The 17,859-nt window shown below is 38.6% G+C and overlaps 1 protein-coding gene across 1 annotated transcript; it reads left to right on the forward strand.

Moving 5' to 3' along the window:
• Window positions 1-473: 473 nt before the first annotated feature.
• LOC129238412 (mucin-2-like) lies at window positions 474-16,110 on the forward strand. The gene is made up of 5 exons (XM_054873436.1): window positions 474-638; window positions 5,622-6,317; window positions 8,754-9,138; window positions 15,608-15,925; window positions 15,989-16,110. Exons 1-5 carry the CDS (start codon window positions 474-476, stop codon window positions 16,108-16,110), a joined length of 1,686 nt encoding a protein of 561 aa, XP_054729411.1.
• The last annotated feature ends 1,749 nt before the right edge of the window (window positions 16,111-17,859 follow it).

Below are 17,859 nucleotides of genomic sequence, written 5' to 3' on the forward strand. Positions count from 1 at the left end.
TGTTTCGTTTCGGGTGGTAAGAGTGAAATAAGATAGCTCTCGCGGACCAGTTAGACCAGAATAGTCCAGAAAAAATCCATTCGCACAAGACTAGCAATGTACTCGAGTGATACTCTATATGCTAATAAAACAATAATTGCCTCGTATACAAATGATACTACCGATGGCGACGCGGAACGAAAAAGGACGAAGTGAGTTTGGAAAGGATGTGTTAAAAAGAAACTACTACGGATGGCAAGCTGGAATGTGTGCTCATTGTCAAAAAGGGATCAAGAATTGATGTTAGAACTGAAGCGATTCAAAATCGACATTTGCGCCTTATCAGAAACTAAAAAGAAAGGCAAGGGAAACGACCCACTAGGTAACTATGTGCTTATTTATTCAGGCAAGAACAAAGAGGATCGAGCCGCATCGGGGTTAGGAATACTGATCCATAAAAAATACAAAAATAAAATGATTAGATCGGAATAGTAATGTCTCTCAATAATAAGATCAAAACTCACTTTTTTAAAGTGTATGCACCAGATATCTTTAAGTTACAGGATATCAAAGCCGAGTTCTACGAAAAACTGCAAGACCGACTGAATGTTATACCATCCAGTGACGAACTATTTCTACTTGAAGACCTAAATGCGCGAGTAGGACATCATATAATACCTGGCGTTAAAAACCTATTTAACGAACCAACTGCCAACGAGAGTGGATTGCAGCTATAGATCATAGATCTATGCCTTCAAATTAATAACACCTTTTTCGATCATAAATCCCAGCATAAGACAACCTTCCCTAATACTAAGCAACAACAGTCGATTATTGATTACTTAATATCAAACAGTCGGATTCATCCAAAACGTGTACGAGATGTAAGGGGGCTTAGCTCCACGAACATAGGTTCTGAAGTAATAAATCGGCAACTACTAATATAGAAAAGTTGAAGATTGAATCGTTGCAGCATCAATCTATACAACACTATAGACGAACCAGGTTGAAAGAAAACATCTCTATTAACCCTTTAACTAGTGAAAGAAGTGGGGAGCAGAAGCTTGGATCAAAATACATACAAATATTATAAGCATAGCGGAAGAATCAATTGGAAAAAGGACAGTTAAACCAAATAACAAATCAAGAAAATACAAACCATGATTTTGCCACGAAGTGAAGGACTTATCCACCACAAATAGAGCTGTCTATTTAAAATACAAATCCCAATAAATTACCTACGATGATTACAAAGTTGTAGTAAATAAACAGCAGCAAGTAGACTTTCGAACGCAACCGATAAAGTTGGCTATTATACATGATGCAATCGGAAGAAAGGTGGGAGGAAGTAGCTACATCCGTTACAAGAACTCAAAGAGAGCTAAGATACTTTGAGCAGGCGAGAGGACACATTGGACTGAGAGTGACGAAGTTATATAGCTAACCAGCGCTGCGAAGTAATACTTTGAAGCAGTACCGCAGGGCGAGTGGTGGAGAAGACGGAGTGCAGGGCTCAGTATCTAGGCGTAATGTTTGCAAGTCCAGCACAGTAAGATAATTACTGACTGGGCGTGGTCCCGCATGAGATGTATCTTTAGCAAGCAGTATGAATCGTGCATGTCGTCTATGTGACGGTATCTATGGTATCTATCCCTTTCGATAATAAAAGATGTAAGCTGACAGTATATGGAAAGAGTATCGAGTAGGTTACGGAATTCTGCTACCTGGGTACCATAATTACGTTATCGAAAGAACTAACAGCCGAAGTAAACAACCACATGAATAAATTTGCAAAACATGCGTTCGACCAATACACCCAACTGCAACACAACAAGCAATATGATAATAAGGTTGAGATGGCAACATTGCGATCTGTCACAGGAGATACCCGCAGTGATCTTATGCGAAACGAATAGATTAGAGGGATATGTGACACGCAAGGCATTGTAAGGTGGAGCCAAAGACGAAGAAGGGAGGGAAAAATCACGTGCTACGCATGCCTGACAATAGATTGGCTAAATCGGTAATGACAGGAAAACCAAAGACTACGAGGCCACCCGGACGCCCTCTCAAACGCTGGATTGAGTGTTGGATATCCAGCTCTATCTATAATTAATATTTATTTACTTATTTATTTTCATTGTTGATGAACAGAATTTAATCCTATAATGAAGAAGAAGAAGAAGAAGAAGAAGAAGAAGAAGAAGAAGAACGTTCGACCGCTCCTGGCAGGCTCATCAGTAACCTCATTTCCCTATATGTTTCTATGTCCCGAAACTCAGACCAGAGAAATGTTGCCTGCACACCAAAGAGATTTGATCTCCTCCTTACAGAAGTTGTCCAGTTTGGACTTGGATCTACACCATGGCGTCGCCAGAGCCTTGATAGTGGCTTGACTATCGGAAAAGATAGTCTGCCTAAAAAACACTAGCAGTATTCTGACATTTTAAGGAAATAAATAAATTTAAGCTGATTTAGAGAAAACCCATCCTCCGACTCCCGATTCCATATTGGAATCGTCAGTGAAGGCGGAGGTACCAGCTTCGGTACGGATTCTCCCCTCGTTCCAATCCTGCGTACTTGGAAAGCTTGACCTGGCACGATCTTTAAACTCCAGTTTGCGAATAGGTAGATCTGTTAGAGGTTCAGAAAAATACGGTGTTAACTATTGGGAGGTTGCATTAGTTTTAAAAATGACACACAGATGGCGCTATTTATCACTTTATAGCGTTGGCAATACTGAATATATATTCATGACAAAGCCTCATACCTAGGCTTTGTTTATCAGTATCTGTCATTTCGCTGAAGTATAAACAACGCAGTGTTTTCGTGCTCCGAGTATGTCAACTTTCGTGCCGTCGAAACGCAATTTGCGGGAAGCTTTGCTTTTCTGCTTCAATTTGAAAAAAAATACAGCCCAAGCCCGTGAATTGCTGCAGGAGGCCTACCCAGACCATACTCCGTCGATTTCAACATGTGAGTACTGGTTTCGACGATTCAAAAGTGGTGATTTTCACACCGAAGACAAGGAGCGTCTTGGCCAGCCCAAAAAGTTCGAGGACGCGGAATTGGGGGAATTGGTAAACGAGGACTCGTGCCAAACCCAAGAAGAGCTTGCTGAATCATTGGGCGTTGATAAATCAACCGTTTGCAAGCGTCTAAAAGCGATGGGAATGATCCAAAAGCAAGGACATTGGGTCCTGTACGAGTTGAAGCTGCGCGACGTCGAACGGCGATTTTTTATGTGCGAATTGCTGATCGAGCGACAAAATCGGAAGGGTTTTTTGCATCGGGTGGTGACTGGCGACGAAAAATGGATCCACTACGATAACCCAATACGCAAAAAATCATGGGGTTTGCCCGGCCACGCATCAACGTCGACGGCCAAGCAGAATATTCACGGCAAGAAAATCATGCTCTGAATTTGGTGGGATCAGGTCGGCGTCGTATATTTTGAGCTGCTCCAACCGGGCGAAACAATCACGGGGGATCGTTACCGACTGCAATTGATGCGTTTAAGCCGGGCATTGAAAGAAAAACGGCCGGAAACGGTAAAAAGGCACGACAAGGTTATTTTGCAACATGACAACGCTCGGCCGCATGTTGCTCAACCTGTCAAAAAATACCTTGGAACGCTTGGCTGGGAAGTGTTACCCCACCCGCCGTATAGTCCAGACATAGCTCCCTCCGATTATCATTTGTTCCGGCATATGAGTCTCGATTTGGCGGACCAGCGGTTCTCCTCGTACGAGGCTACCAAAATATGGGTTGAGTCATGGATAGCCAAGCAGCGGCCAGAATTTTGGAGAAACGGCATCCGGAAATTGCCCGAAAGATGGGCGAAAGTTGTAGCTAGCGATGGCCAATACTTCGAATAAAATATTTTGTACCGTTTTTTCACAATAAAGCCCCAAATCGTTAAAACTAATATAATTCTACCTCCCAATACTAAAAAATGCTGCCATGTCCCTTGAGAGACTGTCACTAGAGGCCAACCTCTTTTAACCTGATTATACTTTGCATCATCCCCAGTTTAGTTATATTATACCTTAAACGAAGAGCTTCCCACCAAACCATCCATATGTTAAAATTGGCAGAACCACTACGATGTACACATCCACAGCACGACCTGCGGCTTGAGTCCCCAATTTTTGTTGAACATAGCGTCGCAGGAGAAGAAAGCTACACTAGCCTTCTTTACCCGATTTTCAATGTATGGCTTTCAGCGAAGTTTGGAGTCAAGCATCACTCCAAGATATCTAACTTCCGATGAAAACAGAAGAACGTGGTTGTTTAATTTGAGAAGTCTAAAGTGTTACCAGCTCCGTTTTGTCAGAGTTGACTCTGAGGCCACAACTGGCAGCCCATCGACTGAGTAGAGCTAATGACTTTTTCAAAATCTCAGCTATGACTGAAGGAAACGGTCCTGATACGATTAGGAGAGATTCTTTGGGACCCGTCCAATTATCAACCTTGACGGCAGAAGTATTTGAAGAGGAAGTAATGTCAAGAACTTCCTTAGCTTAGATTTGATTGTGGAAGTTGATCTTTGTTCTGGAAATGACCGGTTTCTCGCAATACATTTCTTGAAGATCAGCTCCACTTTTATTATACGCTGTGCCTTATTTGGTAGCTTAGACCAGGCACAATCTGAGCCCAGCAACATACTGCCGCATATTTAAAACTTTTTAAAACAAAAATAATAAAAATAATAAAATAGAGATGGAAACCACTTCAGCTTACCTTGAACATCTCGAGAATCTCCCCGTCACCAGGGAAGTTTCTTTGATCTCGCACGGTATGCTGATGACCGTTCGATAAAACCGTTCAGACATTAAATTCATGACTTGTGTTTGAAAATAAATGGCTGCTTCTCTTAAATTTATCACTCATTAACTGGTAGAAACTTTAATCTTTCGCCTACTAGGTCAAAAGCCTCCTTAAACACGAAGCTCGAGCTGGAGCTGGACATACTCGTATATATTGACGATATACCAAATTTTTGAGCTAGATTTGACATTTTGGTCTCTTTCTTATTCTATAAAATTGTCACTGTAACCAAAGAACCAGAGTCGAAATAAAGTACTCAAAATGCTAGCCACAGCTTTGTTGAGTAATCAAGCGGTGTCCAATTAGGCTGCCACCAGGACTTGTTGGGAACGGTGAGCAATCGCACTTAGGACATCCACGAGGAGTTTTCTGATGTCGCCAGCGAAGCTGGAGGTCTACAGGTGGCTTAAGCAGGCAACAATGCAGAGTCCTATTAGCTGAAACGTGCCAAATGTTTAAAAAATAACTCCTAAAAGGTATTTATACAAATGTTTCAAATTGATTTGCATTTTTTGCGAAAGATCTTTATAAAGAAATGTTGTTTATTTTGCTGCTTTTGGTAATATTTGCGCAGTTGCATTACAATCAAACAACAAGCGGTCGTCAATCTCATTTTGCTGAAAAAGTAAACAACTCTGCAAGTATAAAAATTCGGCAGGTTCTAATTTCAAGCACAGTCGATCCTTAACTGCGATTAAGTACGTGTTCCAGCGGATCTAATTCTGAACCATCAAAAGAGTTGTAAAGGAACAAGGATGCGCTTTCTACTGTTTTTGGCATTTTTCGCTTTTGTGTCGTTGTCCTTTAACCAGGCAAACGGCGATGTAACTAATACTACTGAAGTTACTACTCCTACGACATCAACAGCAGCTCCGACAACAACGGCAGATCCGACAACAACAGCAGCTCCGACAACAACAGCAGCTGCGATAACAACGGCAGCTCCGACAACAACAGCAACTCCGACAACAACGGCAGCTCCGACAACAACAGCAGCTCCGACAACAACAGCAGCTACGACAACAACAGCAGCTCCAACAACAACGGAAGCTCCGACAACAACGGAAGCTCCGACAACAACGGAAGCTCCGACAACAACAGAAGCTCCGACAACAACGGAAGCTCCGACAACAACGGAAGCTCCGACAACAACGGAAGCTCCGACAACAACAGCAGCTCCGACAACGACGGCAACTCCGACAACAACAGCAGCTCCGACAACAACGCCACCATTAAACGCAGCGGAATTAACAAATACAACAACAGCAGCTCCGACAACAACTCCAGCTCCAACAACAACAGCAGCTTCGACAGCAAAGCAAGCAGTAGTAGCCCCAGCAAAAACATCTTCGTCAAAGCTTAAGACAGATGATAATAATCGTCTGAGTGGTCGACACCATCGAATCGATAGAACAAAGTTCGTTCCATTCCGTAAAGCTTTCGGTCCAGACCATAGGGGTATGGGACCAAGAGGAGATCACGGCGTTATGCGAGGACCACATGGTTGCTAAGCACAGTGTCAACAACAATAAAGAATCAACGACAACGACAACAATATCAACAATAGAGTCAAACAAAGCAGAGCAACCCACAACAGATCCACCCACCACAGCATTAATCAGGACAGATCCATCCAAAACAGCATCAACGACAACTGCGTAAATAAAGACACCTACACAATTACAGCAGCATTGACATTAATAACGCATCTTAATGGCCCAATTTGTGCTATCGTCAAGCGCGTGAAATACTCGAGTAGATACCAAAATATTGGTATTCGGACGCAAGGCTGTGCGCACATTAAATGCTATGCATGTTAGTGACAAAAATTGCCTTTTTTAAATACTAATATTTTTTAGAGCTAATAATAATTGAATTATTTTCAGATCACATCGAAAACCGATTTTTATATGAAATTTGGTTTATTTGGTGGAATAGCAACATACGCCGTCGTGGTGACCTATTTGGATGAATTATTGCATATTGACAAACTGAACTAAAATATTTTACCTTAATTATATAATACAGCATAATAAAAATGAAATTTTATTCAAAATAATTGTATTTGATTTCACCAATACGCTTTATAATTTCTTTACTTTTCTTTCTGTTAATCGTTCGAGTAGTTCAACAATTTAAAAGCCATTGCATATTGAATTGTTTCGTTTCGGGTGGTAAGAGTGAAATAAGATAGCTCTCGCGGACCAGTTAGACCAGAATAGTCCAGAAAAAATCCATTCGCACAAGACTAGCAATGTACTCGAGTGATACTCTATATGCTAATAAAACAATAATTGCCTCGTATACAAATGATACTACCGATGGCGACGCGGAACGAAAAAGGACGAAGTGAGTTTGGAAAGGATGTGTTAAAAAGAAACTACTACGGATGGCAAGCTGGAATGTGTGCTCATTGTCAAAAAGGGATCAAGAATTGATGTTAGAACTGAAGCGATTCAAAATCGACATTTGCGACCCACTAGGTAACTATGTGCTTATTTATTCAGGCAAGAACAAAGAGGATCGAGCCGCATCGGGGTTGGGAATACTGATCCATAAAAAATAAAAAAATAAAATGATTAGATCGGAATAGTAATGTCTCTCAATAATAAGATCAAAACACACTTTTTGAAAGTGTATGCACAAGATACCTTTAAGTTATAGGATATCAAAGCCGAGTTCTACGAAAAACTGCAAGACCGACTGGATGTTATACCATCCAGTGACGAACTATTTCTACTTGAAGACCTAAATGCGCGAGTAGGACATCATATAATACCTGGCGTTAAAAACCTATTTAACGAACCAACTGCCAACGAGAGTGGATTGCAGCTATGATCATAGATCTATGCCTTTAAATTAATAACACCTTTTTCGATCATAAATCCCAGCATAAGACAACCTTCCCTAATACTAAGCAACAACAGTCGATTATTGATTACTTAATATCAAACAGTCGGATTCATCCAAAACGTGTACGAGATGTAAGGGGGCTTAGCTCCACGAACATAGGTTCTGAAGTAATAAATCGGCAGCTACTAATATAGAAAAGTTGAAGATTGAATCGTTGCAGCATCAATCTATACAACACTATACACGAACCAGGTTGAAAAAAAACATCTCTATTAACCCTTTAACTAGTGAAAGAAGTGGGGAGCAGAAGCTTGGATCAAAATACATACAAATATTATAAGCATAGCGGAAGAATCAATTGGAAAAAGGACAGTTAAACCAAATAACAAATCAAGAAAATACAAACCATGATTTTGCCACGAAGTGAAGGACTTATCCACCACAAATAGAGCTGTCTATTTAAAATACAAATCCCAATAAATTACCTACGACGATTACAAAGTTGTAGTAAATAAACAGCAGCAAGTAGACTTTCGAACGCAACCGATAAAGTTGGCTACATGATGCAATCGGAAGAAAGGTGGGAGGAAGTAGCTACATCCGTTACAAGAACTCAAAGAGAGCTAAGATACTTTGAGCAGGCGAGAGGACACATTGGACTGAGAGTGACGAAGTTATATAGCTAACCAGCGCTGCGAAGTAATACTTTGAAGCAGTACCGCAGGGCGAGTGGTGGAGAAGACGGAGTGCAGGGCTTAGTATCTAGGCGTAATGTTCGCAAGTCCAGCACAGTAAGATAATTACTGACTGGGCGTGGTCCCGCATGAGATGTATCTTTAGCAAGCAGTATGAATCGTGCATGTCGTCTATGTGACGGTATCTATGGTATCTATCCCTTTCGATAATAAAAGATGTAAGCTGACAGTATATGGAAAGAGTATCGAGTAGGTTACGGAATTCTGCTACCTGGGTACCATAATTACGTTATCGAAAGAACTAACAGCCGAAGTAAACAACCACATAAATAAATTTGCAAAACATGCGTTCGACCAATACACCCAACTGCAACACAACAAGCAATATGACAATAGCATAAGGTCGAGATGGCAACATTGCTTTCTACTACTACGACAACAACGTCAGCATCAAATGCAGCAGAATTAACAAATACAACAACAGCAGCTCCGACAACATCAGAAGAAAGTATAGCATCAACGACAACAACGCCATCACCAAATGCGGCAGAATTAACAAATACAACAACAGCAGCTCCAACAACAGCAGAAGAAAGTACAGCATCCACGTCAGCATCAGCTCTGGCAGCAAAGCCAGCGGAAGTAGCCCCAGCAAAAACAACCTCGTCAAAACTTAAGACAGATGAGACGGCACATAATAATCGTCTGAGTGGTCCACACCATCGAATCCATGGAATAAAGTTCGATCCATCCAGTGAAGCTTTCGGTCCAGACCATAGGGGTATGGGACCAAGAGGAAATCACGGCGTTAGGCGAGGACCACATGATCGCTAAGCACAGTGTCAACAACAATAAAGAATCAACGAGAACAACAACAATATCAACAATAGAGTCAAACAAACCAGAGCAACCCACAACAGATCCACCCACCACAGCATCAACGACAACTGCGTAAATAAACACACCTACACAACTACAACAGCATTGACATTAATAACGCATCTTAATGACCCAATTTGTGCTATCGTCAAGCGCTAGATAACATCGAAAACCGATTTTTATATGAAGTTTGGTTTATTTGGTGGAATAATGTACGTCGTCGTGGTGACCTATTTGGATGAATTATTGCATATTGATAAACTGAACTAAAATATTTTACCTTAATTATATAACACAGCATAATAAAAATGAAATTTTATTCAAAATAATTGTATTTGACTTCACCAATACGCTTTATAACAGTGGTCGCCAACCCGTCCATCGCGAGCTACCGGTAGCTCGCAAAGGCAATTCTGGTAGCTCGCGCTGCTCACGTTGCAAAAAATCCAAAAGTCTGAAAATCATACCAGTATTAGCAAATTTCAGAAATTTTCATAATAAATAGATAAACAGCGGCCACACTGCGGTAAGCGATTTCGCGCCGACAAACACGACGCGAAGTCGCGTCTCCGTTCTAGGATCGGCTGGAACCGATTAGCGTGTTCGAGAATTTTTTGGCTTTATATGTATATACGCAATGCACGTCGACATTGCGCTCAGTTTAATACTGAACGGCATTATCAACGTTCTGCGTGTAGCGGTTGGGTTAGAGTTCGAAACATTATGGCAAGCAGTAGTAAGAAGGCGAAGACATACCATTTCCATTCGGAATGGGAAGAACAATACTTCTTCACAGAAGTTAAAGGCAAAAGTGTTTGTTTGTTATGTAATACATCTGTGTCAGTTCCTAAAAAAGGAAATATTGAGAGGCATCATAAAACTGTACATTCGAATTTTGAGAAGGCATTCCCGTTAAATTCTGCCACCAGAAAAGAAAAACTGAAACATTTAAAAATCCAGTTAATTGGACAACAGTCAATATTTTTGAAAACAATCGACAAAAATAAGGCTGCAACTGAAGCATCTTATCGTGTTTCCCAGATAATTGCACAAAAGAAAAAACCTTATGAAGACGGGGAAATCATAAAACAAGCATTTTTGGAAGCTGCAGATTCTTTATTCGTCAACTTTAGAAATAAAGACGAAATAGTGTCTGCTATAAAATCTATGCAACTTTCTGCTAATACAGTGATGAGGCGAGTAGAAGTAATGAGCAATGATATTTTTTTACAGTTAAGAAGTGACTTAGATAACTGTATTTATTTTTCACTGCAACTAGATGAATCAACAGATGTAGTTGACACCTCACAGATGGCCATATTTGTCAGGATGGCTTTTAGTGATTTTACAATTAAAGAAGATCTTTTGAAGTTTATTCCACTTAAAGGACATACTACTGGGCTAGAGCTGTTTTCTCATTTAAAAAATCTCATCTCTTCTGAGAAAATTCCAATATCAAAAATGGTAGGCCTGACAACTGACGGTGCTCCAGCTATGGTGGGTTGTGATAAGGGGCTCGTGGCGCTATGTCATAAGGATGAAAGTTTTCCACAATTTCTTAGTTACCACTGTATTATACATCAGCAAGCATTATGTGGAAATTTTCTAAACTTGAACAACGTTATGAAACTGGTGGTGAAAATTGTGAACAAGATTAGAGCTCAAGCGTTACAAAGAAGATTATTTAAAACCTTGGCTGATGAAATTGACTGTCAATACGGAGAGCTACTTCTTCACTCTGAAGTGCGATGGTTAAGCAGAGGACGAGTGCTCAAACGTTTCAATGATGTCCTGCCTGCTATACTCAAATTTTTCAAAGAACGCGATGAACCGATTCCTGAACTGGAAAATTCGACTTGGCTCAGAGATTTTGGTTTTCTTGTGGACATTACAGAGAAATTAAATGAGCTTAATTTGCAGCTTCAAGGCAGGGATAAAGAATTAGCGGAAATGATTTCTGATATAAATGCATTTATTACAAAACTTGAATTTTGGAACCAAAACCGAAAAACCGCGATACTAAGCATTTTCCTATTCTTTCCGAAAAGATATCCAAAAATCTATTAGAGCCCTATGACAGTAAATATCATATGGAAATAGTTTCTAACTTGAAGGAAAACTTCAAAAATCGTTTCAAAGATTTCAGCAAAATTGCTTTAGTGACGCAATTTGTTGTTTCACCCTTCATGGACATTGATATACAACAGTTTGCAACTTGTGTTATGAACAACTTTGGCGAAGACATTGCTGTGACAGAAATGGAACTGATTGCTTTTCAAAGTGACTTGACTTTAAAATCTTTAGGTTCAAATACAAAATGTATATGGACTTTAGTAAGTAAAGATAAGTATTCAGTTTTATGTCGTGTTGCGTTGAAAGTGAAAGCGTTATTCAGTTCAACTTATTTGTGTGAATCTTCTTTTTCCAATATGAAATTTATTAAAAATAAATACCGCAATCGGCTTACAGATATACATTTGGATAACTGTATCAAATTATACTGCAAATATTAAAAAAATTATCGATGAGTCAGAATGTCAACCTTCTCATTAAATATGCTCTTTTTATCTGCCCATATTTTATTTATATAATAATGTAGTATTATTGTTTTGTTGTTTTTTTAAGTCGCTTGTGATTTGCCATTATGACTGCAAAAAATTTTGTTACGATTGATAGGTGTGAACATGGATGTAGTTATGCATAAGTATAAGTACTATAAGTCATAAGTTTATTATATATAGAACGTATATTAGTAAAATAAATACATGTATTGTGTGTCGAATATAACTGTGTATTATTTAATTTATGTTGGCTTGTGCAAGTAGCTCGCTGTTTATTTCAAAATATTGAAAGTAGCTCAACACATTGAAAAGGTTGGCGACCACTGCTTTATAATTTCCTATTTACTTTTCTTTCTGTTAATCGTTCGAGTAGCTCCACAGTTTTAAAGCCATTGCAGTTGATTGAATTGTTTCGAATGTGAGCTGGAAGTAAAACAAATTGACAAGTTTTTCCGTAACGGTTTAAAGGCAAAAGAGACGATCCAAATGATGAATGAGATTTGATGACACATCGCTCTTTGGTTGAAGCGTTGCTTACTAGTACATTGAACTGAGTGAACACATTTTGTATTTCAAGTTGAGAAATGAAATAAATCAAATAAGATGTCTGCATATTCTGTTTTTCCATTTTCGCAAAATATTATCGCCTCCAATTTCTAAAATTATGGCATTCACAGTTTGCCCAAACTTCTGCTAAATTTGACACATCTTGTGACTTGTCGATTTGATTTCCAGCTGCTGAGGCATACAACTAAGTTATGAACTGGGTTATCGACTTTGCTGTTCCTACACCCTAAATTTCGAAAATATGTAGAAAAATGTAGTATTAAAAGAAATTTTGCTAGCTTCTACTGCGAGTATACTAGAAATAAACTTTTCCAGCCAGTATAGTCTATTTTTGATTACAGACTGGTTGTATGTAGAAAAGTAAAGTGAAAAAATTGGTAATTCTTAAAAATTTAAGGAAGCAGTAGTTATTGCTCCTAGCCACATTAGTGTAGAAAGCAGCTCAGAAGTCATTGTGGAAGTTGGTCCAGGTTCTGCAAATAACCAGTTTCTCGCGGTAGGTCTTTAGAAGGTCAGCGCCACATACGCTGTGCCTTACTTGGCTGATTAAATTCATTATCTGAGTTCAGCCAGAGAGTACGGAGTACAGTTTCTGAATTATATACATGGCCTTGGTATATGAGCTGTGGATATGTATACATATACTCGTATATCACACTACTATAGTTGTGTGCGATTAGCCGACACCAATAGTCAGTACAAAAATTGAGCGTAAGCGAAAGCTTTCTCCTAAAGAGAAAAAAAAAAACCAAAAAGCTAACGAGCGATGCAAAATCCGATAGAAGAAGACATATCAGCTGGGGTTGTTTAAATAATTTTGTGCTGTCCATAATATTTGAACTGCAGTTCGATATTTTTATCGAAAAGTTAAACAACTTGCACATAATGTTTTCACTAATGGGCTTTATTTGTTCTTTTTTCAGTGAGTTGAAAAATTTATCTCACCTAAAATATGGAATTAACTTGTGAAAATTTTCTTGTGCTGATTTATTACGATTTTCCACGTAGATTATCAACATAGGAGTGCATTGATCAATTTACTTCGACTTTTGGTATTAAAGAAGAATACTAATATTATATTATTTCCTATGGTTCCAGGCAGGAACAAAGGCCACCACACTTAGGCACTGAGAAACGCGAGTACAACGAGTTCGAACGTGACCGTCGATCCTCCAAGATAGAGACACATTTGGACATCATGAAGATTTGAACTCGTTAAATAACGAATAATTTGACAGGTGGTGTAAAGAAATGGTAATGAAATTCAGTTGCTGTAGTTCAAAGCACGTCTTAGACATCGTAAAATATGACAAATCTTGGATCTAGGAGATTCAAAATATGCGACATGAAATTGGCTGGGAAGGTATTACTGCCACACAGCACTAATTCAAGAATCGTTTTTAATGGTGTAGGAGTCCGAAAAACAAAGACACTCTGATGAGTTTCCATGAGATAAGACTTCAGCTGGGCGAATAAGACAAAGTCACAGGGGACGATAACCGAGCAATAGACTGGGTCCAGCAACGCTGAAATGTCTTTGTTTGGCAAAAAAACACTTGAAAAATCAAAAAGAGGAATAAGTCGGCGCTGTATGGTTGTGCTGCTCTCGAAAACTTCAAGCCACGCATGAAGAATGCCGCTCCGGCGAACGCAAGGTGGAAGAACTGCAAACCCCCTGAGCCGATCGCATGAAAGTTAGCCTATTTACTTCATCACTATATCTTCTACTCGAATAGCTGAATCGAAGTGGTGCAAGAAATAAGAACAGCAGAAGACGCTCGTATACTGTGTATGCCCAGCAGTCAGCAGACTTAGATTCGGTCTACTCGATTCGGAACTACAGATTTATGAGTTAGTCATCGACTAGGTTCTACTGTAGTAGTGCGCGCCTAGAGTAAATATTACTGATTGGTTGATGTGTTTATCCAATTGTTGCAAATTAATTTGAATTTTAAGAGTTCTTGTTTTTATTTACGTACAGCCGTACATTCACACACCTTAAAACCTTAAATCGACTTAGCGGTATTTACTTGTTAAGCATAGAATTACTTCATTCATAGCCCTTACTTAGACATTCATTTCAATAACTTTTACTAAAATAAATATAATTTTTTTATGAAAAACTGTCATAGGAAAACCAGCTAAAGCCGGCTAAGTTACTTTGTCAAAACTACACAGAAGTGTGTGTACATAAGAGTCGCGCAGCAAATATTTGCTTTGAATAAACACTTTGATATACAAATATGTAAATGTTAATTGTTTTGCCAAAATTTTGCTGCATTCTTTTATTAGAAAAAACTTTCTGTATCACTTGAAGCTTCATGCGCTCAGTTGGTTTCAGGCTCCGGTCCTGCGAACGGTAGTCACACACTCATGCAATAGCCTTTGGCGGCTGCCGTAATTCCCTTTATAAAATAAGTAAAGCAATTCTTAAGCGCTTTTGCCTATATTTTTCGGAAAAGTTTGAAAAAACGCTAAAATAGGGAGAAGCTAAAAAAATTGTGTGAGACATTTTATGACTGCTTCCCGCTCGAATTTGATAGTTTGAAAATGTTTTTTTGATATCGAGGAAGAAGTATTATTTTTGTAGTAGTTTTGCCTCAAAATCATCCAATCCACTAATGGTTCTTTGCTTGCGGTGCGCTTTTGAGATGAAAATTTTGGCGTTTATTAAGACACTCATCGGCCTGCCTTATTTTTAAACAACCACATCCATTAATTCTGTGTACTTTTTCTAAGGCACTTCTGAAGACCAGTCTAATGCTACCTTATGGTGCACGCCGATTGAATGACCGGTTAAAAAGTTGAAAGTATCCAGTCCACTCTCAGGACGCTAGGGTTTTCAAGAGTTGGAAAGCCATAGAATGAAAAATGTAGCAAGCGCGCAAAAATATCAATTTGTGATCTGTGACTTAATTATTTGCAATAAGCAGTAGGTGAAGGGGATTCCCTCTTTCCCCTGTGGAAAATAAAGTAATTCGCAAATCATTTTAATTAGGCGACAAAACAATAGCCAATCTGCATATCGAATTTTCTTTGGCGCTATTAGTATTAACTATTTGCGCAGTTGTATTGACAACTAATCAACCAGCTATCGCCAATCATCTTTCTTTCGCTAAGAAAGTAAACAATTGGGCAGGTATAAAAAGGAGAGATCTTCAAATTTCAATCATAGTTCATCCTTAGCTGCACTCAAGCGAGCGTTTTAGCTAATCCAAAACTTTAACTAACTTTAATTTAAAGAATTGTCAAGAAGCAAAACAACCATGCGTCCTTTGCTGCTGTTGGGAGTTTTCGCCTTTGCATTAGTGTGCATCTGTCACGCTGATTCTGCTACTACGACCACAACTGATGCAACAACAACAACAACTGATGATACAACCACCGATGATTCTGACGACACTACGACGACCACTGCCTCATCTTCAACGACATGTACCAACTCCTGTCGTCGTGTTCGTAAACCAGTTTGTGCTAGGGTCGGTGGCGTTAAACGAACTTTCCTTAATCTCTGCTTCATGAAAGCCGCTAAGCGCTGTGCACGCATCAAGGGTAGAAAAAGTGAGTGACAAAACTTACGATAATAATCATTATTCTACATATTTTGGGTTTCCTTTCTTTCAGATGTAGTATTTTTGCATCGAAATGCATGCACTCAAGTAGTGCGTATACCTCGTCGTATTGTCAAGCGTGCTATCGCAAACAGGCGTCGTAAAGCTAACGGGAGGCGTCGAAGAACTGGATAAAATATACTTGGATATTACTTGAAAGAGCTTAAAGCTAGATTTTCTGTAAAACATTTCACTTTAATACAGAGCTTAATAAAAACTGAATTCTAAGCTGGTAAACGAAATAATTTCAATTGATCCTTAATTTGCGATTTACGTTTACTTCTATTAATCGTTAGAGTAGCTTAACAGTTTGAAAGCCGCTGAAGTGCCCACGGCCTTTCCGCTATTAGAAAAGACAATGAAACACAGCTTGAATTATTTGTTCGCAAGTAAAAAAAATTGTTTAGCACATTTGCTAACAGAGGAAAAGAGATATTAACAGAGAATGAAATTAATTTAATTAAAATTCTCTGACATCGGCATTGATGGAACGCTGACCAAAATAATTTAGTTATATCTATTTTAGTATTTAGTGATTTTTACATTATTGGCCAGCAATAGCGCAGGCTGATAAGTAACTCAATAACAAGAGAAAATAGGTTATATATTAATATTTAATAACTGAATAATTAAATTTTTTTGTTTTTTACTTTTCAACTTACTCTCCTTTTAGTGCTTCTTTTAGTTCGAAGTGTTTTATATCCTTCAGAAAATATTATTTCTTGAGCTTTCTTGCACCCAAGTGGTTTATGCACTTAGCACTTTTTCTCCCAAATTGAACATATCGCACATGTTACGTTAAAGCGTAACAACTCAAAATCTGAACATTTTTAGTAGAGACGAAAAACTGTTCCCGTAAATATTAATAATATAGGTATTACAAGGAAAAAAATATGTAATTGCACGAAAATATCATTAAAAACAATATAACGGTTGTTTCATTCTTATTTGTTTAGTAGTTGCGCTAAAATAACAAAATTTTGAGTTGTTACTCTTTTGAGTTGTTACTCAAGTGCGATATGGTTTTGCATGCCTTAAAGTATGCAGTACTGCAAAGTAGGTTCCACTTACAAATTATCAAAATAGTATAAAAAAACTCGCTACGAAAACCTAATAATTTGCAATAAGCGGATTGTACTGAAGTTATGGAAACTAGCAATAAGAGTCAAATGTGTGTATTTGTGTCTTAGATTTGCTAAACTTGTCAGAATAAACTAAAACTCAGCGTAGTGTTATGATGCTTTGAAGTTATTGCTCGTGCGACAAATAAGCGTCCCATCTGTTCTAACATTCGTAAAATTGATCGACAGTGAAATGTTAAGCACTACTTGTGAGCATTCGTTAGAATGTTAAGAAATGTGACGAATGACCAGAGAATGTTAACATTAACATTTAACAGTAACATCAGAGAATGTTAATGCAATGAGAAGGAGCAAATGTTAAATGACCTTTTTTCGAGTTCTAATTTGTAGATTCATAATAAGGTAATTTCAAATTCGACTTTCCTCACGAGTGGGGAATTGCAGATATTTACCACGCGAGTGACGCGAGTGGAGGGTTTCTATATTTACTTACCACGCTAGGACAGGAATTCAGATTTTTTCTGCGTTTACCAAACTACTGAGGAATTTCTTAAGATTTTTCGGCACATTACTAAGGAAATCGACTTATTTCATGCCCACAGCGAAGCGAATAAATTTGCGATTAAGAAGGCCGCGTGGCAGTTAATTTGTGGTGCAGAAGCTAAAGTCTGTGGAATTATTCGTTTTGTTTTTTGGCACGTATTTAATTCAGGTTCAAGTCCTGAAGTCATTTTTTTTTCTTGCACATTTTTGAAGTGAAAACTTCTTTAGAATCGAAAAGCGACCCTCTTGGCTACGAAGC

This window comes from Anastrepha obliqua, chromosome 2, assembly GCF_027943255.1.
Source record: "Anastrepha obliqua isolate idAnaObli1 chromosome 2, idAnaObli1_1.0, whole genome shotgun sequence".
NCBI lineage: Eukaryota > Metazoa > Arthropoda > Insecta > Diptera > Tephritidae > Anastrepha > Anastrepha obliqua.

Bases quoted from the DNA above. Each gene is read 5' to 3' on its own strand.
- LOC129238412 (XM_054873436.1), top strand. From the start codon at position 474: ATGTCTCTCAATAATAAGATCAAAACTCACTTTTTTAAAGTGTATGCA. The intron at 639-5,621 runs GTAGGACATCAT...TCCTTTAACCAG, and splicing joins TTGAAGACCTAAATGCGCGA to GCAAACGGCGATGTAACTAA. The intron at 9,139-15,607 runs GTATGGGACCAA...TTTAATTTAAAG, and splicing joins TTTCGGTCCAGACCATAGGG to AATTGTCAAGAAGCAAAACA.